Source organism: Mus musculus, chromosome 6 (assembly GCF_000001635.26).
Source record: "Mus musculus strain C57BL/6J chromosome 6, GRCm38.p6 C57BL/6J".
Taxonomy (NCBI): Eukaryota; Metazoa; Chordata; class Mammalia; order Rodentia; family Muridae; genus Mus; species Mus musculus.
In genome coordinates, this window is record NC_000072.6 from 56472958 (window position 1) to 56497668 (window position 24711).

At 42.9% G+C, this 24711-nt stretch overlaps 1 protein-coding gene across 6 annotated transcripts in view; it reads right to left on the reverse strand.

Annotated features, from left to right (window-relative positions):
- Positions 1-24711, reverse strand: part of Pde1c (phosphodiesterase 1C) — a 582713-nt gene that overhangs the window by 403160 nt on the left and 154842 nt on the right. For all 6 annotated transcript variants that reach the window (XR_003956167.1, XR_003956169.1, XR_003956168.1 and 3 more), the window contains one exon: positions 6181-6231. Coding sequence is in view for 3 of the 6 variants with exons in the window: in XM_006505730.4 (XP_006505793.1) it covers positions 6181-6231 (51 nt within the window). In the remaining 3 variants the exon portion in view is untranslated. The remainder of the gene's footprint in view (positions 1-6180; positions 6232-24711) is intronic.

Below are 24711 nucleotides of genomic sequence, written 5' to 3' on the forward strand. Positions count from 1 at the left end.
TTGTGTAGCTAGCTATCTCTTTCTTGTTTTACCTATGTCAGATTTTGATTCACATATTTTACATCTCAGTTCACTGTTACATAGACATGTGAAAGTGCTGTCTTCTTGGTAGAATGACCACTATCATGACACAATGTTCCTAATGTTTTCTTTATTTGATGATACATTAGAGATTCTCTTTGATTGATGCTAATGTGGCTCTTTTTCCCCATTCTTTGACTTTCAACTTGCTTAAATGGTTTTACTTGTTTCTTATAGGTAATATATAGTTGGTCATGTTTCTTAATCTACTATGACAATATCTCCGTTAATTGCTGAACTTAGATCATTTGCATATAGGGTATTATTCATACTGGAGACATATTTGTTTTGCTTGTTTTTTAATCCTTCTATTCCTCTTGTGACTCACTAGAATGTTTGTGTATAGATTTCTAAGTAGGTATACTGGATTTTGCATCATACATTGGATATACACGGTAATAATAAGTACCAAAGTATATGTCTTCTAGAGTGATTTTTTTGCCAATTCAAGTATAGAACCTTTATATCCACTTATATCCCTGTGGTTGCCCAATTTAAAATAAAATTATGACTATTTAATAGCATCCATAATGATTATATTTGTTTTATGCACCCTTAGAAACACATCGGATAATTGTGATTTCTCTTCAAATACCGTAAGTAATTTAGAAAATCTGAGGTAAGCCCTTATCGACTTGTTCTTGGTATTTCCTGCTCTTCCCTTCCTCATTTCCATGGCTCTTGATTTTAAGTTTCCTTTTGTTTAGGAACTTCCTTTACCCTTCCTTCCGCCTGATTTTTTCTTCAACTTATAACATGTAGATTGTTCCTTTGTTCTGGAGGTCATCGTACTGGTTGCCGGTTTCCTCATTTGTAGTTCTTTCCTGTTATCGCTTGAAGACATTGTGTTTCTGTGGCTCCTGATGAGGAATCTGCCATAACTCAATTTGCTTTCCTTCTACCAGTCAGTTGTCTGTTTACTCTGGCTTCTTCCAAAATTACTCCTGAATTTTTAGAAGTTTGATTAAATGTTTCTTAGCATGAATTTCATTGGTCTTACTCTCTGACACACAAGCAGAAAAATACAGGATACTGCCGCATTACTGCAAAGAGAATGTAAAAATCCAAGGACCCCACTGGGCTGCTACTGTTCCACTGACATCCAAAAAATAAAAGGAGAGGTAAAATTCTTTGTTCCACATATGTTGTCTACCGATGGCACATCATATTGTCTCTGCTACATGTATAGGTCACCCGAATGAAAGGGAGAAAATGCAGCCTTACATCTCAGTGTGAGGTTTATCTGTCTCACACTCTAACAAGAACAGGGGGGATGGGAAAGATGCAAACACTTTTGGAAAACAAATCTATGTTTTAAAAGTCCAATTTAGGAGATTTCAGTTAGTTCACCATACTGCATAACCCAAATTCTTTCATTACATGGGCAGTAAAACATGGTGCCAGCGGCTATGGAAATGATGTGGAATCAGTGAGCTCTACTGACACTAAATTGTCCCTCCATTGCTAGAACCCATAAAATGCTTTCTGTTTATTATAAAGTATTTTGAAATATTTTATTCAGTATTTCTTTATGCATGTAAAAATGAAAGAGTTTTCAAGTTATCTAAACTATCTTTTGCTGGAACCTAAAACATTGCCCTAATTTTTTTTTCACAACAAGAGAGTAGAAGACAAATGAGGAGGGAAGTAGTCAAATCACATCTTCCTTGTGCCCCTGAAGTCAAAAGATTCTAATCTGACCTTTTTTATTGTATGAGCTTCATGCAGGTATCTAGGAGGAAATACTGCTATTTCCCTTATGGGAAAAGAAGCTGGTCTGCATTTAGGCAAAATGTAAGTGGGGGGGGGGGGGGTAGGAGGTAAGATGCTAAGGGCAACGGGGTCTTCAAACACCAACACAATAAAGGAAAGAAAGGTGTTCTGTGTGGGGTACTGGGGTAGTTTACTGGAGGAAGGTGAAAATAAATGGTAAGACATGGAAGAGGGTGAGAGAAAAATAAGAGGTGGTACCCAGGAGGTGGCTGGTGGAAGTGGTACTTTAAAGTGTGCCAGGTGGTAGGGCCACCAAATGGACTGTTAAAAATAGTTCTATGGTTCTAAGGTTCTATCAGGACCCATCCCTAAGAGCCAGAGTCAGCAAATGTAGAATGAATTCAAGAATTTGCATTTCTAGAAAGTTCTTGGGATTCTATGTAAAAATCATGGAGCTGCCATCCCTTCACCTGTAGACATTCTAGAGACACCATTAGGTGAGTGGGAAATAGAAGCTCAGATCCTGAAGAGTGTTGAGGGACCTAGAGCCCAGTACAGGAGCTGAAGTATTGAGAAATACTATGGAGTGTATAGGAGAAATCAAAAAAAAAAAAAAAGCTCAAATTCAGCTCCTACTCCCATACATCTGTTTTGATCTTTACTGCAGGACAATCAACATATGAAATGCAGTTATTTAAAGTGTATATTATGAAATTTTTGGTCATAAGCACACACCTGGGATACCATCCCCACCATCAAAATACTTCTGAACATCCCCATCACCTCCAAAGTGGCCTTTGTTTGGTCCATCTGAATTTTTGTTTCTTCGTTGGTTGGTTTTGGGTTTTGATTTGGTTGTTTTTGGGGGGCCTTGTGGTTTGAAAATGTAGTACTAGCTATTCTCTAATATGCTTTAAGAGTGTACTACTAGGTGGTAAACAGCAGATGTCAACGATTTGTTCATCTTTCACAACCCAAACTTTATACCCACTGAAAATAACTTCCCATTGCCCAGCAATCTCCTTCCCTTCTCTGTTCCTATGAATTTGTCACTTCAACCTACATAAAACCTTGCATGCTGTTGATGCCTTCTTCCCTGAGTTCTCTATATCTCTTCCATTACACATGGCCCTCAGAATTCTGACGGCCTGGCCATGAGCTGCAGCCCTTCTTTCTCATCCTTGATCTCGTCTTGATTCCAGAATCCATCCCTTCCTAACTCAAGCTCCCTTGTCTATGACAGCCATTCCTAGTGATAACAATATAGGAAACTTCTTTGCACCCAAGCATTCTCTGTCACAATTTAAGCATCAGCATATAGAGGACCATGCTCATCTCTGGCTCAACCCTGCCCCAGCACTCATCTCCCAGTGCACATTGCTGCTTCTCCCACACTGCTTCCAGGTAAGGAAATGATTCATCCAGGGCAAAGACCCTCAGTGCTGTTTTTAGCTCCATCAGCCCTAGTTGCCTAAGGTCTTCAACAGAAGATCTATCTCTATCAACATCTATACTTCTCTCTCCAAAATAAGAGTGCCAAATCTACAGACATTACCAATTACCTTCAATTCCTCCTGCTGCTTCTGAAACCACTATTTTGTTTTATTTTTATTTTATGTGTGAAGGTGTTTTGCCTGCATGTATGTCTGTTCAAGGCCAGCATATGGCATATGGTTCAATAGCACTGGAGTTGCAGACAGGTCTGAGCCACTGCATGGGTTTTGGGAGTAGCCCAGGTCTTCAGGAAGGACAACTAATACTTTCTTAACCACTAAGCCACCTCTCTCGTCGAAAAATTACTATTTTTTTTCAATGATTGATCATCTCAGGAAGACATTTTTCTCCCATCTTCTAGGAGAGCAATGGAAACTTCAGAATAAAACTATCTGGCTATTTACACGTTGAGACCACTGCATCCTCTGCATGTTTCTGCAGTTCCCTGGAACTCCTTCACAGTACAAGTCCAAAAGAACATGCAGCAGCCTCTTAGTTCCTGGAGCGCAGAAGCACATCGCGCAGCCCAGGCTTCGTCTGCCCCTCTGTGGCTGGACATGAACACTACACGTGGCTGTTAACCCCTGACAGGGGAAAGAGCTCTTATGTTTTAAGATTAGAAACAACTTTCTCTAACACACCAACCTTTATGATCTCTCCATATATAAGAGGGAATGCCCAGGATAATGATATAGCTTCAGCCTCAGGACAAGGCTCAGGACAGGTGCCATTCTCAGACACCTTAGCAATACTGTTTATAATAAGCCAGTTATTAGGTACTTGCTCTGATTGAGGCCAGGATGATTAAAAGTCAAAGCTAGAGCTTGAAATGCAAGGACAGATGAGATCTGAGGTCTCCCATGAGCGATCCCTAATCCCAGTGTTTCTCTGTGTTGGGCTCATCTCACACGAGTACTGTGAACCATTTTTCCTGTATAGACTTCCCCAACCCCCGGCACCCTCATTTATGTCTAGCAAATAAGCTGTCATGTGACATGTCACCCTTTCAAATCAGGCACATGGCTTAGAAATTGTAGAAGTTACCTACAAGAGAAATCACCCTTTCTGTCCATAAAGGGACTTACTGTTCCAGATCTCCTGGCTACGTGGCTCAAGGACCCTCTTCTCTTTCCACACCAAGGCAAGTGTCAGGAACTCTCACTAAGGTAAATCCTGCACACAATCTCCAGATTATCCATCTTTCTGACTATTACTCAAGAGACGAAAAATAAAAATAAAAGGGATAAAGGCATATCCATCATGCTCATTGAAATACTTATTTTGGAAATAATGGTTCCAGGTAGGAGGACAATGAAAAATGGGACCCGTGAGAAGTGCGTGTTCATTGCAGTGTCTACAATGTGAGCACTTAGTTCTCTGTCATTAGCATACATCATTACAGTTTTATAAAAACCATCTCTGGGAAATCAATCGTAAAATTTGAAACTTTCTGAAAAGTGGGAGAAGGCAGAGTTTAGAGGAATTTCTATAAATAGAGAAATCATAGTTTTAACTTCATGCATTAAGATCACTCTGGTCACGTCACACTTGGATCTTGTCAACCACACTCGGGGTAAAGTAATGATCGGATGAGATATCAACTTTTTGTAAAAGTTATCACCTTCATTTTTTAGATTGGAAATCCAGGACCATAAAATTGAAGAAAAGCAAACATAGCGTTGCAGTAAGGGAATCCCACCTATTTTTATTTAAGACATAACTATTTCTCAACTTAAAGCAGAAGAGGTTTGTAGTGCATTTCTATCACCCCTGTTCTGGCTCCAGCATTCCCGCTGTTTTCACTGCTACCCACTCATTCAGGACATCCACAAACTTGCTATGTGATGTGCGGATCATATGGGTATGGAAGCCATTGAGAAGCTTTTGATGGTTTCTTGCTTATCAAGATCAAGATCTGGACAGATCTGGTGGGAAACAGTAGCCTGACTTGTGATGTTCCTGAGCCCAAGGAAAGGCATCAATCCATCTGAGCTGTAAAGTGTCACTAAGACAGTGGTACAAGTGCACAAACCCACAATCGGTTGCCATGATGCTTTATATGTGGATAGGCTATGCAGCTACAAGCTTCCTTCCTTCAGCACCACTAAACCTCCTCCCTCTGCACTGCGCTCTGGGGATACCCCTCACACAGTGCCTCTCTAAGTATTGTGACAAGAGTCATCTGGGGATTTATTAAAAATGCAGGCCTGGGTGCAAGATTTGGAGTAGGTGTCTGAAGGCTCTGTATCTCTCAAAAGCAAACGTGAAACTTGTCTACTGCTCTGGAAATCAGGCTTCAAAGAGCAAAGCCCTAGAGTTCAGCTTGGAGACCAGAGGTCTTGAGACTAAAAAGCCCATGGCCAAGAGTGCCTCGCATGGGATGGGGCAGAAGAGTAATATTGATGTGATAGTTTGTATATTCTTGGACCAGGGAGTGGCACTATTTGGAGGTGTGGCCTTGTTGGAATAGGTGTGTCACTGTGGGTGTGGGCTTAAGACTCTCACCCCAGTTGCCTGGAAGTCAGTCTTCCACTAGCAGCCTTTGGATGAAGTCGTAGAACTCTCAGCTCTGCCTGTGCCATGACTGCCTGGATGCTGCCATGCTCCCACCTTGATGATACTAGACTGAACCTCTGAACCTGTAAGCCAGCCCCAATTAAATGTTCTTTATATAGACTTTACCAAGACTTATATATAGTCTTCACCAAGACTTGCCTTGGTCATGGTGTCTGTTCACAGCAATAAAACCCTGACTAAGGCAATTAACTAGCAGGAGACTGCATTACTGCTTGAATAACACCTAACAGAATCACAGAGGTGAAGCACATGAGCAAAGGCCTCTGGTGAACACATTCTATGGAGCCCCACAAGAATGAAGCAAGGTTTACTCACGGGAGAAGCGAGCAAGTGGTCTGGCATTCTTGTCTCCTGCTTCATTTGCAACTAGGGAGAAAACAGAGGACATAGTTAAGAACAAGGCACAGCGACGAGTACCCATAAACATCCCACCCAACGAGACTCAGGCCTATTGCCAATGCTATTCATTGATTACCCTCCACAATCTGAAAGTAAAGCCCTGGCGGAATCTAGCTGGTGCCCAGCTAGAAGCTATTCCCGTACTGACTTCCATTCATGGTGCTTGAAGGTGCTCTGCACGCTACTGGAAGAAAAAGGTAATCTGTAATATCACCCAGCTACAAACCCTGAAACCTACAGCAGCAACCTGCCTCAGAGATGTTCTGATCAATAGGGTTACAAATGTTTCAGGAACAGCCAATCACTCTGAAAGCCCGCTCCATGAGATCTAATCCACACCTGACACTACTAATGAAGCCAAGAACTGGAGACTAGATGGGCCTTATGGGAAAACCTACTAGTATTATTCTACTAAATGAACACAGCTATAAAATGACTCTTAATGACATATGTTACAACTGTAGATCAGTGTACCACTCAACCCGCGTCAGAGTATTCTTATTCTTGCAGTAGATGGCCATTAACAAAGAGATCCAAAGAGGCCCCTTGGTATTGCTAACTTTATATGCCCCAATACAGGGGGACGCCAGGGTCAAGAAATGGGAGTGGGTGGGTAGGGGAGCAGGGCGGGGGGAGGGTATAGGGAACTTTCGGTATAGCATTTGAAATGTAAATAAAGAAAGTATCTAATAAAAAAAGAGAGAAGAAAGAGAAAGAAAGAAAGAAAGAAAGAAAGAAAGAAAGAAAGAAAGAAAGAAAGAAAAGGAAGGAAGGAAAAAGAAAGAAAGAAAGAAAGAAAGAAAGAAAGAAAGAAAGAAAGAAAGAAAGAAAGAAAGAAAGGAAGGAAGGAAGGAAGGAAGGAAGGAAGGAAGGAAGGAAGGAAGGAAGGAAGGAAGCCCCAAGGGTGACTTTATGTCCTCTATCTTGTCTCCATAGTTTATAATCAAGTACACGGAGCCACAGTCCCTAAGTCTACAATTTATATCCCTACAACTTTGGGCCAAACTAAGCTACCTAGTATCCTGTAAAAACACAAGTTTCACATACTTTTATGTTTATTTTTTGATTTTGTGTTTGTATGCATGTGTTAAGTGTGTGCAAGTATACACACATGAGCATTATCTATGTGTGGATGCAGCTGCACACAGGCCACAGCACGGGTGGAGGTCAGAGGATAACCTCAGGGAGCATTCCTTCCCTTCCTCCTTGTTTGAGAGAGGGTCTCTGTTGTTTTCCCACTGTGTATGCCAAGATTGCTGGCCCCTGAGCTCCTGGGATTCTCCTGTGTCTACTGTTCATCCCCTCATAGATACACTAGGATTATGGAGGCTCTGCCTAGGCATCTAGCTTTTATAAGTTCTGGGGATTTGAACTTGGGTTCTCACACTTGGGAGCCCTGGGGGTACATTTATACACTGCACCGTCTCCCAGCCATTGCTAAATTTAAATATCCTATTTATTCTCATTTAAGATTGATATGTGGTGTCCTATATATTCATGAAAAACAGACATAACTATTTGTGATCTGTTCTAATGATGCAAGGCCAATCAACAATAAAATCCTGTTCATTTTATATTAGGAAAGAAATGAAGACCAACAGCAGGCAGAATAGAAGTGATCGCTAATGTAACCATTGCTTTGAATGAAATTGACATATCAGGACACGAGAATATCAGCTTCCTAAACTCATGCATCATTTTGCAAATGGTGAAAGGAGTCGCAGATTTCTCTAGGTTTACAAGGGTAAACCATTTAAAGTTGACAGTATTTGTACATTCAGCCTTAGGCTTTGGAATCATCCCGTGGAATTATCCACGTTTGCATCGTTATACAAAATGACCAGCAGGGGGCGCTGCTATTGCACGCATATCATTTCAACAATAGAAGCTCAATCACTGCATCCATTCCAAGGACACTTTAAGGGAAAAAGATTCTCACTTCAGAAAAGGGCCTGGGGCTCTATTAGCATTCTATATTTCTTTTGTCTTCTAAGGCTTCTGGTAAACCCACTACTGAACAGACTTCCCTTCCTTCCTATAGGCAAAGCAAGCCTGAGGCAGGGCAGTGCAGTTGCCTAAGCACCAGAGGACTCCTCCCCACACTTCAGCCTCTTACATGAACCTAATTGGAGCTTGACCTGAAGAGCACTGACTTTGTGAGCACTTGAAAAACTTAGCCAGTCCTCTAGGGCTTTCTAGAAGAATATTCATATTATATCTGGAGGGAGAAGGAAGGAGGAGTTGACTTGTTACATGCTTCTCCAGGCCTTGCATTCAAATTGTTTCCTCTTTAGACACTGTACCTCGGAAGAAAATGGAACAGAGATTTTGTTCATTTGTTTGGGGTTGTTTGTTTGTCTGTCTTAAAATCCTTTACTGCGGAAACTTACGGGCTACATTCAGAGCAGTATTACACAAGCCACTGCAAGGGCTATAAAAATGAGCATCCACCTAGCTGCTAGCCTGGGGAAGGCACATTCTCCCCAGGTTACTATTTCAGATCAAGTCTTGGGACTTCCCTCCCAGCTACCCTAGACAAGAATGGGAATTGCTGACCCAGATCCACATTAAACCAGGAAGGGCAGGCATCAAAATCTAGGCCATTGAAGTACCAGGAGAGTAGCTTCTACCCAGAAGTAATACGATAGCCCAGAATGACTGTCCTCCATGAAGTGCCGGCAGACACCATGCTCCCCTACTGAATGGTTTCCAGGAGTAGCCTACAAGATGTGATCCAACTCACTTGGCCTGGAATCAAAGCCCTGGCACTAACTTGATCTTCCACTACACTGTTAGTCAGCTTTCTCTAACAACTGCCTGAGGTGATTCATTTACAAAGTAAAGATAAGTTTTGTTCATTCTTCAGATTCCATCCCACAACCCAGTGGAGCCATTGCTTTTAGGTCTCTAGTACCAGATGGTATTGGTAGGAGGTCTTAGCAAAGCACAACTAAGTCACCTCATTATCAAGAAGCAAGGGAGATGTGGCAGGGTTTGGGAACCTACAGTTCCTTCAAGATCATGCCTCCAAAGACCAAAGGCTAGTCAGTAGGGTCCACCTTAAGATCTCACCCTCCCCAGGAGTGCCACCACTAGCACAAAGCCTTAGGCACATTGGCCTTTGCAGTACCTTTCCAAACTACAGAGATCACAGTTCCCTCAGCATCTTTCAGCTTCACACACTCATCCCTCCTAGGTCTTCCCCCAGACTCACCCCTACTGTCTTTCAACGTGAGGTGTGGCTTTGCCTTTCCCTGTATATCCCATGAATGACTGCCTGTGTTTCACTTTGTTCCCCTTCCAGACCCAGCTCTCCAACTTCACCAGGCATCAGAACAGCCTAGAAAGTTTGCTGAAATGCAGATTACAAATGCTGAGTTCAAATACAGTGGATATGGTATATGTCCAAGAAAATGTATTGCTGAGAAACTCCCAGGTGCCATTGTGGCTACTGGTCGGTTTCAATTCTTCAGAACAGCTGGCACAAGTTGTAACCTGCTCCCACCCATTGCAAGAACTCTAACCTTTAATTTTCGGATTTCTGTTCTTTTGACCAATGACAGCCACTCTGAATAATGTGATGAGTTGATGCTTCTAGAACTAACGTGGAATGAGTAGCTACAAATGGCACAGACGGCATCTGGACCAGTCACCTCAAACTGGCTTCTAGACCGTCTACATGAAAGTCTGATTCTTTTGGGCCTGTATGCTTGTAAGTTTTAAAGAATTAGTTGATGGACCATGTAGAGACTGCCATATCCAGGGATCCACCCCATAATCAGCATCCAAACGCTGACACCATTGCATACACTAGCAAGATTTTATTGAAAGGACCCAGATGTAGCTGTCTCTTGTGAGACTATGCCGGGGCCTAGCAAACACAGAAGTGGATGCTCACAGTCAGCTAATGGATGGATCACAGGGCTCCCAATGGAGGAGCTAGAGAAAGTACCCAAGGAGCTAAAGGGATCTGCAACCCTATAGGTGGAACAACATTATGAACTAACCAGTACCCCAGAGCTCTTGACTCTAGCTGCATATGTATCAAAAGATGGCCTAGTCGGCCATCACTGGAAAGAGAGGCCCATTGGACACGCAAACTTTATATGCCCCAGTACAGGGGAACGCTAGGGCCAAAAAGGGGAAGTGGGTGGGTAGGGGAGTGGGGGTGGGTGGGTATGGGGGACTTTTGGTATAGCATTGGAAATGTAAATGAGCTAAATAGCTAATAAAAAATGAAAAAAAAAGAATTAGTTGCCAGAACTGATAAAAGAAAAGTTATGTGATTCCAAATATAAATATATGCTACCAGTTTCTTTAGGGATACAAGGTCCAGACACTTCAGACACAAATGAACACACTGCCCCAACAATGGATAACTTTGCTTCCTGTCTGAGATGCAGCTCTCTTCTTGCTGTCCTTCTGACTTACACTCTGCCCTCATGGTCCACATATTGGTGTCAACAGGACCTTGTCAAGGATTTAAAGAATAGAACAACACTGCAGCAGGGAAGAGTACTATAAAGAGTGACCATACCCACCTTCACTACACCCTTCATTTCAAGACCACACACTTTCAGATAGGTTTGAGAGCCATTGTCTCCCAGCTTGGACACACCTCCATGCATTATTTATTTTCCATTACACACACATAGACGCATACATACACACACACACATACCACACAGATACACATTACACACACATATACACACATACCACATTTACACACATACTGCACACACATACACACAAAACACACACACACAATACATACACATGCACAAAACACATACATGTACATATCACATGCATACATTCACATACACAATATACACACACACATAAACTACACACTCATACACACACACACAAACCATACACAGAAACCATACACATACACACACATACCAGACACAATATCTATACAATATACAATATACACACACAATACACACACAAGCCACATACATATACACATACTTACCAACACACACACACACACACACACACACACACACACACACACATATATATATATATATATATGCTCACACACATCATACACACACTAAGCTTTAAGAGTAATTCCATTTATCAGGTTAATTAGAGCTTGAATTTGGCAAAGTATGTCCAGATCTCTATGGATGTATGAAAGGTATCCATGCTATGATGTTAACATAAAGCACACAGATTTAAGTTATGTATATATGCAACAGTTTCTTTCTATGTTGAGCTGCCTAACTAGCATACATGTGTGTACAGGTGCAAAGAGACAAATATAAAATATATGCTGCCGGATAAAGAATTGATTGTTTTTTTGTGTGTCACATTTGAGAAAATTTGTTATCTTTCTATGTTTCTCAATAAGGACAATAATTTAGATTTTTTTACCCTTTTTATATTTCTGCATAAGGTTAATAATTTAGAGTAAACATGTATCATGTTTATAACCATTAAAAATATTTTAGCAGAGAGATAAGAGATAGCTATTGTTTTTGCATATTATGATGGGGACAAACATATATATAACACACACACAGATAGATAGATAGATAGATAGATAGATAGATAGATAGATAGATAGATAGTGTTTTAGGTCCTTGATCACATATTAGACTTCCCACCTGTGCCCTAAGAGTACCCAGGTTGAATATTAGAATCACTTGGGGAAATTTTCAAATTCCTTGTGCCAAGACAACCTCTTAGGTCAATGTTTTGGGGAAAGAAGCCACCACTCCCTACATCTTTATTGAAGTAAAATTCACAAACCATACAACTCAGAGTCTTCAAAACTAGCACCCCATTCTGTTCTTCTAATGATGCTATTTCTTTGATGTTATAAGCTAAAATGTATCGGCCTAAGTAAAATTCAGCTGCTAAGGCTGCAGATATGACTGTGAGCTAAGGCTGCAGACATGACCGTGAGAATCAAGTGGCATCTTTTTATAGTAAGTAGTATCAGGATCTTCTCATAGTGTAGAACTATTGAAAAGAGGATCTGGCTCACACTGCTGCCAAGTCAGTTATGCATATCACGTGTCCTGAGCATTGCCTGGAAGCTGGGTCACAGAACTTGCCTCTTAAAGAGATATGCCAGCCCTGACATACAGGCCAGCTGGGTAGGTCTCTCCAGCTATGTCTATACAAGTAAAGTCAGTGGGAAACCAACTGGATAATCACACTAATCTTCATTGTATCCCAGATCAACTGAAGCAGAGTCCCACCAAACAGTGATAGGACTCCAGGTTTTAACAAGTACATTAGAAAGCACTGTGTGTACTAATATACCTCAGAGGAAGCATTCTAAAATTACGTTCCCTTTCACCTTTGGAATGTTTCCTATATGGTTCCTCTAAAATAAATAAATCAATAAAATTGATTAAAAACAAATTTCAAAGTAAGGACTTTCCCCGGAGATCAAGGTTGGTGAGACGGTGGGAAAATTAACTTGGAACAATAAGCTTCCCAACTCCAAACACTGAAGGGGACTTTGATGTCTCAGCTAAGCCACAAAAAATCCAGGCCATTCAGGAGGGCAGCAGTAAACACAAGGAAAGCTTGGGGAATCCTAAGAGTTGTGGCAGTAAACCAGGCAGGTGCACACTGCTTTGTAACCAAAACTAGAACTAAAAACACTGCCACCCTTGTTTTGAAAAGCCCAACACCTGGGTAAGTGTAAATGCAGCTGAATGCTGGTTACAGAGGCAAATACACAGTGAGTAGAAGCCCAAGGTAGAGCCTGGTTTCCGGTGGGGGCAGGGGGGGCGGCATATACCCAGGCCTGTTGTTTGCCTTAACCTCTGGATCATGCCTGGGGACCCTCTCCAGGTGAGCTCTCTTACGAAGCCTCGTAGATGAAATGTCACACGTAGTAGACATCCCAGAGAAGAGAGAATGAAATGAATATCTAGGTACCTTCCCTAATTACCAGATAAATGAAAGCTAAGAACTGCCTACAAGGGCTTGATTTTTGCCTCCTCTTTAACTTGGGAAAGACCCAAACAGCCTCAGAAAAACAAGATCGCATGTTGGAAGAGAATCCTTCAAAATTACTGCTAACTGCCTTGATTTGATGGTGCTTTCTAAGTAGAGTCTTTCATGACAGCCTCTCGTCCCTGCTCCTCCAACATTTCTAGCATTATTCCCTCCAGAAGCACTAATTACTTACATGTAAGGCTTAGTGTCTTCCTCCTTCCATTTTAATCCAAGACACACATAAGCAGAGATTCTCTGATGAATGGGGAAAAAAAACCTATTCCACTCAGTGCCTAAGGCCTGTGAACTATATTTATTTAATTATCCGTGGTTTAAACTCCAACAGTACACCTTACAGAGTGTGTCTGAAGCCAAGAATATTTGAGAAATTACAGGAGGACAGAAAGATACAAAGACATCAGTATCCTTGAATACATGTAAGTACTCTAAGGATCCATTCATTGTTTCAAAATTATTTATGAAGCATTGACTGAATGGCAGTCTCCACATAAATGTGTACACTGAGCCCACGGTCTCTGCTTTCACACAAATAAGACTACCATTCAGAAAGGGTGAGTAGCTTTTCCAGAGACCACACAGTTGTGCAGCACAACCTCCTTCCAAATTTACCTGGAGTCAAATGTCATATCTTTCCACATTGCCTCTTTGCCTTCAAGAAGGGAAGAGAGGACTCTGATCTGGTAGCCACAGGTCTGTAATCCTAGCAACTCAGGGTCTGAGCCAGAGGTTCACAAGTTCAAGACCTGCCATGTCTACAAAGTAAGCTCATGGGTCAGACTGTCCTTGTTCTCAAAATAATTCTTTTAATTTGAGGGACAAGGTCTTAAAAATTAAGCCTAGTGAAGCCCTTGCCTAGCATGCATAAAGTCTTAGGTTTACTGCCTAGTACTAACAATGTAAAGGAGAGAGGGGAAAAAAAGAACCTAGGGAAGGGTGCACTCATCGAAGAGCCAGACTACAGACTGACCTTCTCCTCTATTGTCCCTAGCACCACAGAAAGGCAAGCAAGTAGCAGACAGAAGAGTGAAGAATGTCACCTGCCAGGGAACCTGATACCTGGGATATGCCCAGGAGATTATCAGTAGGCACAACATCTTCACTAAGATGAACAGAGTTGACCAGGACTCATTCCAACAGGACTGAGTACCAGGAGAAGCTTCCTATGAACGCCCTAACTCCCAGATGTCTCCAGAGCACTAGAATAATCCTTTCATAGTCGAAAATAACAACAGAGAACGGAAGCCAGAATTAGACCCAACTGAGCTTGAACCAGTAGAGCTTGCCGAAGGGAGTTCATTTCACTTCATGGGTGATGAAAGTGTTATGACAAGAGATCATATGCCTTGTTCAAAACCAGACCAAGCAAAGCTGAGCATCAGCTATAACACCCATGTCTCTTGCTCCCACTCCTGCCTAGTACTCTTGGAGAAGAGAATCTGCCCATCCCTCGTAGACCTGCTACCATCATGTTTCAGATGCAAACAGAAAGTTTCTTTTGGCTCCTTTTGCCCCACATGATTTAAATAATACTGATGCTTGGCAAACCTGGAGTCTGTTCACTCTGACATATGATAGCTGAATACAGTGCTGGGTAAAGATTTCTCATGCACAGACAGAGTTTGGTGAGACACATCTGTGACACTCACCAAAGCCTGCCATGCCTGGGCTGTGGAAGGTGATCAGGGAATGGAAATCAGGTAAGCAGAAAAGTCCCTGCCAGGTTGCACATAGCATAAAGAATATGACCATAAGTGGGTAAGTGCCTTTATAAAGTATATTTTCACAGTTGTTTAAAGTAGGATATGCTATGCAATGTAACTATGGGCCAATTTAGTTCATCTCATTTTTTTTTCCTCTACAAAGTCTTCTGCGATTTTTGCTACAATCTCCCCACTTTTTCAAATGTGAAAGGTGAGTCTTTGAGACTGAGACTGCCTAAGATAAAACAACTAATAATGCAGTTCTGAAAAATGAATTCAGTATCATCTTATGCCAGATCCATGGGCCGTGATGCCCATCAGTTTGGCATCCAGTGATCCATGATTCTCACTGATATACAATCAAGGATGACAGGAATACTCCCTTCTACTCTGCCTCGAGTTAGAAGCATGTCAGAAGAGGGCCCTATGTTCACCTGCCCCCTACAGAAGACTTTAGGCAGTCTACTGCAGTCTCTACCCAAAGACACAAAGACGTCACTACCCTCCATGAGATTCCTCACACTGCTGTATTCAGAAGCTCTGAGTATCACCTCATTATACTTCCCAAGCCAATTTGGCTGTCAAGCCAACTCTGAATCAGCCTCTTGTATAGAAGAAATCCAACCTGCATTGATGGCTCGTTGGACTCATCATTTGAGAGTGGCTGAGATCGTGTACCTTCTAGATGCTTCTTTCTGGGAGCAGTAGCAAAGCCTTTCAGGCGTTAGGATGGCTTTCCTACTTGCTCAGCTTGGGTTGAAATGAAGCACGGACGAGGAAAAATCAAAGCAGTCCTCACCAAGCTAAGAAGACAACTTGTCATTTATTTGGGGGAAACTGAGTCATATGGAAAGAACTGTGTGAACTCTTTCTTTCTTCACTAGTCCCATTTCAGGTTTGCTTATTTATTTATGTCCTGCCAAATTCTACAAATTGCATTTTGTTTGGTTTGCTCTATGTATCATTCCTTAGAGAACAAGGTGAAATGTTAATGAAAAGTGAAAACTGGCTTAGTTTGACCACTTCTTTGTTCTTTTTCCTTGGCTTCTAGAAGTTGTCTTATATAGACATGCTTGGCTCTGACACTGCCATCCAGCATTTAGCTACCCTCTGTTTCATCTTCCTGAATACCCTCCACCTGAATTGTGCTAGATGTTAGATCAAGTGCTGAAGGTCCCTGTGGCCTACAATGAATTGTGCTAGGAGGCTTCCAGGAAGACAGAATTATGAGATTTAAAGAAGTAGGGGTGAAGATGGAGTGTGTCCTGGGAGATAAGGGGAGGGTATACACTCTGGGAACCCCAATGATATTGTAACTCACTCCTTTCACTGGTCAGAAGAGCTGGAGAAAGGAGAAGTTAAATCACCCCATGCTGAGATTCACTGGCTGAAAGCTTAATCCCAGAGCAGCCGTCTTAGTGGGTGGAGAATAATAAGAGGTGACATCACCTCGGGTCAGAACCCTCATGATATGATTGATATAATTGCCTAAGAGCTGTTAGGAACTCACTTGCGCTTGCTGGCTCTTCCGTAATCTTAGAAGGTTCTCACCAGATGCTAGGCCCTTCAACATCCAGCCTTCAGAGGCAGGGCTGAAGTAAATGTTGTTTCGTTGTAAATCACTTCAGTGCACAGCATTTTGTGATGGCAACAGAAAATGGACCAGTATAATGAAGAGAGAGCACAAAGATTTCTCTCATTACTAAGGTCTTTGTTCCTCTTCTCACATGCATGTTGTATATGCTAATGGGAGTATAAATTCATCTGTAAGCAGTTATATCTGAGCACACTCTAAGTTCAAGTGCTGGTACATCGGTCCAGTCAACCATCTCTGTAAAACACTGCTATCCAACATAGACGCAGGTTCATGTGGTGACAATCATGGGAGTTCCATCTAGGTCTCCTGTCTCATTCCCTAGCAGCCACCATAGATGAGAGAATTCTATGCATCTGCTTTCATTAAAACACCCTAGTTACCAATCCAAGGAACAGTCAGTCAATTTGCAGTTAACAAGAACGCAAAATATAAGGGAGATTACAGTATGCCAATCTGGCTGTTCAAACTAATAGCTTGCTACACTCTACCCCGACAAAACAAAACAAAAAAAGTCTAAAGAAAACAAAGAGAGACACTGGCATTTATTAATTTCATATTCCATGCAAATACTGGTAACAGCTTTACCCCAGCAATTTCTATTTAATTTTCACGCTATCTCTTGGGGTTAATAGTTGAGAAAGAGCTAAATGATTTGGTGTAACCAGGATTAGTGAATGGGCAGGCTGGGACTGGAACATGGCTCTGCAAATCCCTGTCCTCCCTTTTCTCTGCAGGGGGCTTCATTACAAACCACATGGAGAGTGGGTTGGTAAAACTAAGAATCACATGCTTGGATTCCCTATAACATCTCAAATAATTGGGCCTCCAGCTGCTTCTGAACTGCCTTAAGGCTACCCTGAGTTGATCCTCTGTCTCATGAAACAGTCTTCCAACCTCAGGAAGCCCTTCTTCTCCATGGTGAAATCTTCTCACGGGCCATCCTGTTGTCTGTCCCTCACTCAGTCTCTGACCCTCTTTCCTTCTGACAGCCCTTCTCGGACTGGATGTCAACTGTCATGTGTCCAAGCTCCTGTGCTGTTTCTTTTCCAACAAACAAACCCAACTGTCTATCATGAGACATAAATATCCCACTTCTTTACCAATGAAAGTCAAGTCATCTAAACAAAGGGCAATGTTTTGTTTTCAGTGAGCATGTGCCATAAACACCACTCATTTCTCCACCATGATTTTTACATTAGGCTAATCCAAGTTCCACAATAGTCAATCTTTTCTAGTGCACAGGGTTCATCTTCTACATCATACGTCAATAGGCCTCTAAAACAGGCAAGCTTGACTAACAAAGGACCATCTGTGGAAAGTTTTAAAATCCATGTGTGAGAGGCTTTATTTCTAATAAGTCCCTGTGTCGTGCCCTGGGACTCACATTCTGAGTCCTGAGAGCTGAAGGACATAACCAACTTCAAGCAGGAAATATCAAGTGTGCATCCAAAGAGCTCACTGGAAACCCCCAGACTTAGATATTACATGCTATAGAATTCAACATTCAATCCTGTTGGTTTACTTCAGCAATATTTTGAAGCTGGGGAGCAATTTTATTAGAGTTTAAAAAGGAAAACTCCTAGAATGGCAAGCCAAAAGGAAAAGAAAAAAACTCAGCATCTGTACAGAGGAGGAAGATGAACAAAAGAAAAAGAAAAGAAAGGAAAGAGAAAAACATGCTCTTTGGCTAAGTCGACATGGAGGGCAGCCACAAATGGACAAGCAGTCACATGGTGGGGAGGGAGGCTTGAGAGAAACTAAAGCATGCCTAGGAAAGTGATAGGAAGAACGGGGCATGCTTTTCTGTGCAACTGAGAAAAGCAGGCACTTATCTGTGTGGCTACTGCTCTGTGAACAGCTGTCTATTCCAGCAATCTCTTGAGGAAAAGAATTGTTATCAGCACAATGTTCCGAACTACCTAAGCATAGATACTGATGTGTGTGTGTGAGCAGAAAAAAAATCCCTTGAAGTCAAGGATGAGATGAATGGTGACATTCTTGCACTTCACATAGATAGAAAGGAGATAGGCTGCAAGATCACGGCCGACCTAAGTAGGTCACCAGCAAGATGCAAAGTTTCATGCGCACAAGGAGCCCCTCAGATCTGATATTAGAACTCAATTTCACATGCTAGGACTAACCTTATGTGACTCCATTTTGATTCCAGCTTCTTGCAAAACCCTGAGTTTTTGAGAACTAGTACATGTGCGTGTACACACACACACATGGGAGTGCACACACACACACACACACACACACAGCCCTCCCAGACATCAGCTCAGGCATGTGCCGCCAGCAGTGTTGTGTCCAGAAGCATAAATCACCACATCATTACCAACTGTCCGTGGGCTGAGGAGATCAAACCGCATCAAACAAACGAAGCAGGGCACAGAACATCACACCCCTGGGCAGGAACTCAGATGCCCACTAGACAGAGCCTCCCTTGGCACAGCCACTCCCTCCAGTCTAGCACAGGCTTGACACACATGAGTCACTAAGGAAAGGGCTGCTGAATAGGAAGAGAAAGTCAGACCCAGGCATAAAGACTCAGAGCCCTGGATAAAGATGCCCCATGTTACTGGGACTTCCCTTCTCTGTCCACAAGTCGAAGCTTTCCTAGGGGACACTTAAAGGCTTACTGTCCTCAGCTTGCCACTTTATCTTCTGGCCACATGGATGATTAGGGACCATCTGGGAGTCATAAACTAGAAGCAGGTATTTGGTTTGCAGGCAGGACACTTAAAAATAAAGGACATAACTTTGCTTGGAAAGACTCCCCCAGGGTATCATGAATCCCTATTGTTCACACCTGCTTCATTCCAGCTCCCTGCTGTAGATTTCAGGGATGGGCAGCAGGGCTCTTAAAACAAGCCGGCCACTTTCCCCACAAGCCTGTTGTCCCCCAGGTTTTCCATCTCAGAAAGTGGCCCCATCTTCTCCTCCCACTGCTGCCTAGAGGAGCTGACTGGATACAATAGGATGTTACTCTTTTCTTTTCTTCCTTCTCTCCTATACTCTATCATAATGGCTTCACGTGTTAGACTCTATCTCCCAGCCCTTCTCCTGGGTTGTCTCCTGGCCTCAGCCCAAGAGTTCCAGTTCAGAGGTTACATGGAGCACATGTCTCCCTGGTGTAGGCCTCCAACACGTCTCACTAGGTGGGTGGTGCCTCTGGACTCCTTCCTGCTCGGTGGCACTCATCTTCCATCCTCCATTCATCCATGATGGCTCTAGGCTCCAGCCATACTGGTCAACCTTCTGTCTCTCACATTTGCCAAATGCAGCTCCCAGTATTTCCTACAGCAGTGGTGTAAAGTGTTTCAGGAGCACTGGCCTCTCATACCAGACCTTCCCTGTGCCAGACATCAGCCTAAGCAGATAATATGTCTGACAATTTCACCAACAACCCTGAGAGTATTGCTATTAACAGTGCCACTTTTCCAGTGAGCTAACTGAGGGCAACAGGGACACTAGATGGCCTGCTCTAAGCCAGAGTTGGTAAGTAGCTGAGCTGGATCGCAATATAGCTAGTGTAACCCAGAGTCTGGCTCTGGCTCTGGCTCTGTCAAGTTGCTACCTCTTACAGTTATTACCTTCAACAGAAGCCTCCTTCTTACTTTCTAGGACTCAACTCAAAACACCTGCCTCCAGAGGGACTGCCCTGACCACCCTCTGTCTCAGCCTCCACCAGGTCTAGAATTAGCATCTTTGCTTATTTGCATATGTATTTTTCAACTCTAATCATACAACCTGAGTATGTATGCTCCCTGGAGGCAGCTTCCTGCAGTCTCGCTCTCTACATCCCAAGAATTCACAAGAGTGCCTGGCACAAAGCTTCACCCAACAACTCTTAAGCCACCTGGTGCCTAAGTTGTGTTACTGCCTGGCTGCTGCATCTGAGTTTGCAGTCCTCCATTAGGTCCTATGCTGTGGACTGAAGCCTCCTCCTAGCCTATTTTATGGGCAAGCAGAAGCCTGGGTGATAAATCCCTGCCCAAGGAGACCTCACCCCACCTCCCAACTTTGTTCCCAAGTCCTTGACCTTGTCCTCACATATCTGCATGCTGTCCTGGGCTGTCCTTTCCTGAAACAGGCTGAGCTTCTACCTTGGCTACCAACGTCTTGTCTAAGCCCTTCCTTTCACATTCCTGCTGTCTTCCACCTCCCTAGCTAACAAATGCCCAAATCAGAGTCTAAATGTGGCTGCATCAAAAGAAAGAATACTCCTGTGATTGTTCTCCTATCCTCTGAAGCCATTTTCTACCACAGCAGTGGAAAGACTGCACTTCAAGTCAGATAGCCGGACTTAGAGTCCAGATTCCTCTACTGAATTACTGGTCCTCTGTGGGTCTCCTCCTTTGCATATAAAATTAAATCATGACACTTCCCTATCAGAAAGGTACAGCACAGATGAAAAAAAAAAAAAAAACCCATGGGAACCCTTGGCATCACTACAGCATTCATTTTGATGAGTCATTCAGGAAAAGATGAGTGTCACACGTGTTTCATGAAAGTGTGAACCCTTTCAGAGCACTCACTTATCTTCACCATGGATCGCACGTATGACCTCAGTAATCATGCATGGCAGTGGATACAAAGTGCCCTAGATTCTAGTTCCAGGGGCATCCAGGACCCAGCAAGTTCAGCTCTGTTATTTTTGTCTTGTCATTAACAAAGAGAAAATAGAGGGTTGGTTGGATCATTTTTTTATGTGAATATGACACAGGCTGGCGTCATTTTGGAAGAGGGAAGCCCAGTTGAGAAAATGTGCACGAGACCAGCCTATGAGCATGCCAATGGTACATTTTTAAATTGATGATTAATATAGGTAGGTCCATCCTGGAGAGTATGACACCACATCCAAGACCTGGATGATGTGGAAAAGCAGACTGAGTAAATCAAGAACAAGTCAGTAAGTCGCATTCCTCCATGGTTTCTGCCTCTTCTCCTGCCTCCAGGCATCTGCCCTGTTTGAGCTCCTACTCTAACTTTCCTCAGTGACAGACCGTGATAAGGAATTGGAAGCTGAAATAAACCTTTCCTCCTCAGGTTACTTCTGGTTGTGCTCTATCACAGCAATAGGAGCTCTAAGCCAGAGAGCTTTGTCATCCACACATAGGCTTGCCCATGAAATAAGGCAAAGACAATCTGTATGGTTGGCACCTATAACTTTATGTCATAAATATTAACTTAGAATAAAAAAGGTAGGGGAGAAAGTCACTCTTGTCAAGGAAAGGAACCTGGACACAGGGACCTCCAGAGCTTCTAATCCAGTGATTCTCAACCTTCCTAATGCTGTAACACTTTCATATACAGTTCCTCATGTTGTGGTGACCCAACCTGCATAACTGTATTTTGCTACTGTTATGAATTATAATCTCAATATCTGTGTTTTCTGATGTTCTTAGATGACCCTTGTGAAAGGGTCATTTGACCTGCAAAGGAGTCACAACCCACAGGCTGAGAACTACTGCTCTATAATTGAAACACTGGAATCTAATTTGTACTTTTTTTTTCTTAAGCATCATTGGAGTCTTTCCTTAATCTTTTTTTTTTCATTTTCATATGTGCATGTGTGGTGTCATGTTTTACATGTGAACAGGCAAATGTGTGAGTGAACTCGGGGTCTGAGGTGGATGGCAGAAACCCTCTTCTAGCACTCCACTTGAGGCATGGAGACAGTCAATCAAAGCAGAGATTGCACTGTGGCTAGTCTGGCCAGCCAGCTTGTCCTGTGTAAACATCCTATGTCACAAGTCTTCCATGCCCTCCTTCCCAACCTGGAAGTGCATCAGGCTAGGCCATCACATCCACCTGGCAGTCACGCGGGTTCTGGGGATCCAAAACCCAGTCCTAACACTTTCAGGGCAAGTGCTTTAACCAATGAGTAATCCATCTTCCTGGCCCCAACTTCATTATTAGGAATTTTTCCAAATTCTATCAAAATGAATTAGTAAGAAATTTGTGAGAGAGAAAAGCTGAGGGAATGGTCAGTATGAAAGACCTGAGGTGTGGTACAATGGAGGGAGGGAAAATAACATGCACTGCTGTGCCTAATGAAGGATGAATGACAGCCAGCAGAAGCCGAGGTGACAGATGCTATCATCTGCACTGTTACAGGCATGGCTGATCCCAGGCAAAGGAACCCTAGTCTCTCACATACAATGGTAGCTGAGGCTCTTCCAGACCATGGCTTTGGCCTAGGGTTGGAGGTGGAGTTTCTTCAATGCTGCTTTGGAAACCCATCCACAGTGGATCAAGGCCTCTAGGAACAGGATCAGGAAGGCAGAGAAACCCCTTTGTCTTATGGTGCACTGCATTCTGCCTTCACCTTATTTGTGCTTTCTCTCTCTCTCTCTCTCTCTCTCTCTCTCTCTCTCTCTCTCTCTCTCTCTCTCTCTCTCACTTTCTAAGCATACATGAGGAAAGCAGGTCTCCACCAGTGACAGTTCACACAGTCACTCACTTCACTCTGGATTACAACACTGACCTGTAGCTAGGTGACGCTTCTCTCCAGAGGGTTTCTTAGTCTGAGGAGGGTATGTGTGAAGGAAAAGATGGTCATTCTAGTGTCAACTCTGATTGCAATTCATTATGGCAGGAAAGTCAAGTCAGGAACTTAAGTATCAAATCTATACTCGGGAGCAGGGAGAAACCAATGTACCCATGATGCCTCCTGCTTACTGCTTCCAGCTTTCTCCTATCCTACATAGTGCAGCACCCTCTTCCTAGAGAGTGGTGCATCCCATAATGTCTTCCCAAGTTAATTAACAATCAACAAAATCCCCCCACAGATCAGTCCCATCTAAGTAATTCCTCAACTGAATCTCTCTTCTCTCCCAGTGATTCTAGGTTGTGACAAGATAACATTTAAAACTGACCATTGAAATGGTCAAAATTGTGCTCACCAGATTGGAGAAGTGTTAGGGTGATGAGAGGAACAAATCTCCTCTGGAAGCTGCATCCAGACTACACCTGGTCCCTCCTTACATGTCCTCACCCCCCCCCTTTCTCCACTCATTCCTTTAATCATTCCCATGAGAACTGTAAACTAATAAGGACTTATGGGATAGGCAGTTTACTGCATATCTTTCTCATACAGACTCTGCAAGACAGGGATGTGTGTTTCCTCATCACACCTACATTCCTAGCTCCTAGCACAAGGCTGGCAGATAAGAAGGCCACCGGAAGACACCATAAACAACTGTGTATCTGTCACTTTAGGCAGGATTTTGTGGGGTAAAAGATATGTGGCATCAACCTCCAAGATGGCCCCCAGGAAACATGACCCAGCTTGTAAACCCCTTTCCCAAGCTCAGACAGCCCTGCATGATTGATCAAACAATAGGAAATAATAAATGCACAACTCCCTAAGCTCATTATGAACAATATCTGTTCCCACCTCACTCTCTCTGATCACTTGCTCTCAAGCTCCAGGAAGCAATGCTAACAATCACCATAGCAACTGCTGGAACAGCTCTGTGAACCATCCACAGGGTGAGGAACTAAGACCTCCTACCAAAGAGTATCCATCTATGAGACTGAGCCACTTAGGAATCAGGTCCTCCAGCCCCATCTAGACTAATGTAACTTGTTGAATGGTGCCCTTGTGATATCCTCAAAGTGGCCTCAGACAGACTCCTTCTGGATAAAACCTTCTAGATAAGCTGCTCTCAGATTGCTGCCCCACAGTGACTATGCAGAACTCTGTTCTAAGCCATTAGATCCTAACAGGAGAAAACAAAAAGGAACAGACCATAAGCCTTCACTAATAGGGTTGTGAAGAGAAAGGGCTTCTCCAGACCCAGAGAGGCAGATGTTATGTTCTCTTTAGAGTCTGGTGACATAAGGAATGCTCATGGGTGGGTGAGTACATCTCAGATAACTGAAGTACATGGTATTCGAAGAACATTTATTCAAAGGATCAGAAGCTTCCAGAGATGGGTATGATTATTCCATAAGTAAGAAAACTAAAACTCAGGTGTTTTTTCCCCATGGTACCCAGATAGCAAAAGCAGTCATGAAGTTCCAGTACAGGATGAACTAATAGGAGAATTAGTGCCTACTTTGATGTTTCAAAGGCCTGCGGACCTTCACCTCAATCCAAAAGAAAAAGAAAAAAAAAAAAAAAAAAAACCTCCCCCTCAAAGC